This window comes from Rhagoletis pomonella, unplaced genomic scaffold (assembly GCF_013731165.1).
Source record: "Rhagoletis pomonella isolate Grant_MI unplaced genomic scaffold, Rhpom_1.0 Rhpom_scaffold_10209, whole genome shotgun sequence".
Lineage (NCBI taxonomy): Eukaryota > Metazoa > Arthropoda > Insecta > Diptera > Tephritidae > Rhagoletis > Rhagoletis pomonella.
In genome coordinates this window covers 122-1,616 of record NW_023468740.1, presented here as the reverse complement: position 1 = coordinate 1,616, position 1,495 = coordinate 122, and the positions used below count along the sequence as shown (strand labels likewise).

General features: G+C 37.7%; 1 protein-coding gene across 1 annotated transcript; it reads left to right on the top strand.

Moving 5' to 3' along the window:
• Nucleotides 1-215: 215 nt before the first annotated feature.
• Nucleotides 216-1,215, top strand: LOC118756417 (the record flags this gene model as incomplete). The annotated part of the gene is made up of 2 exons (XM_036491183.1): nt 216-616; nt 1,052-1,215. Coding segments are annotated over exons 1-2 (565 nt in total), but the record flags the coding sequence as incomplete, so codon positions are not given.
• Nucleotides 1,216-1,495: the final 280 nt, after the last annotated feature.

The following is a 1,495-nucleotide window of genomic DNA, read 5'->3' as shown; positions in this document are numbered from 1 at the left end:
TTACTATTAATAAAATTGATAAATAATAAGGCGAAACTAAATGCTTTAATAAACAGTAACACGATCCTGCGAGCCGCGATTGCAAATGCTCAGTCCGACGCACGACGGTTCTGGAAATTCGTAAGTACAAAATGCACTTTTATTCGAATTTTTAATCATTATCTGTGCCCTTAAAGGACCGCAGTAGCACATTTTAGGAGCACGATGTATGTGCAATGGACGACGCCAGATTCAAGGAAAACTTTCGTCTTGATAGGCGGGCGTTTCAAAAAGTGTGCGAGAAAGTGCGAGGAATGGAGAAAATGGATAGCAATATGAGGCGTTGCATTCCACTCGAAAAGAGGGTGGCTATAGCACTTTTCTCATTGGGCTCTACAGCAGAGTACAGAACAGTTTCTAGTTTATTTGGTGTAGGCCGTAGTACTGTTGGTGAAATTGTTTCGAATTTTTGCCATGCAGTTTGCGATAATCTTGCAGATTGCATTAATACATACCCCCCGAATCAACGAGAAATCAAAAGAATAATTCCTCAATGCTTCGGAGCTATCGATGGTTGTCACATTGAAGTGCAGCCAAGAAAAGAGGATGCCGTAGATTACCACAATTACAAAGGATGGTATTCCGTTGTTTTATTGGCGAGCTGTGATCACAGGTCAATTTTTGGCTACTCAGATCGCATGCATATACATAAGTATGTACTATTTAATTATGTATGTATTTGCATTTACAGGTCAAAACTTACGTATATTAACATTGGGTCCACTAGAAGAAATAATGACTCCTACCCATATATTTGAAAAAAGTTCATTAAGACAATTTCATGAAAGCGCCGATATTTTCGTACAAAATAGCGAGCTTATTGGCGGAATCAATATATTTGTGCTACTTATGGGCGATTCAGCCTTTCGTTTATCGCGCCACATGATGAAACCGTATCCATATGTAGCTAACCAGCCAGCTGCTGAAAAACTATTTAATTATCGACTGTCCAAATGTCGCCGTGTGATCGAAAATTCTTTCGGCCAGCTGAAAGCTCGTTTCCGATAAATAGGGAGATGTTTACAGGTAGCACCCAAAAACGTCAACATTATAATAAGACGAAGTTTCTTCCGTGTGGATGCAAGACGCAGCCTAATCAACCTAATCACACAAAAAGAGTAGGCGAAAATGATCAAACAGCGGCGGCTATTAGGAATGCCATTGCTATGAGTTTCCGTAAGTCAAAAGGTTTCTACTATGCTTTTCGCAGTAGTTTCATTTATTTAAATTCATTTTGTTTTTCACTATTTTCTTTTTTCTCACATTCATACATACAGTCATGTGAAAAATGATCGACCCACGACTTTTTACCCAGTTTTGGCTATTCTTATTTTGTTCGTTTAATGTTTATTATTTTTTTGTTGTAAAAATACAGCTCATTATCTAACAAAACCCATACAAGTCCAAATTTCAAACTTCGTAGAAAAATTATATAGCAGAAAACTTACATATATGG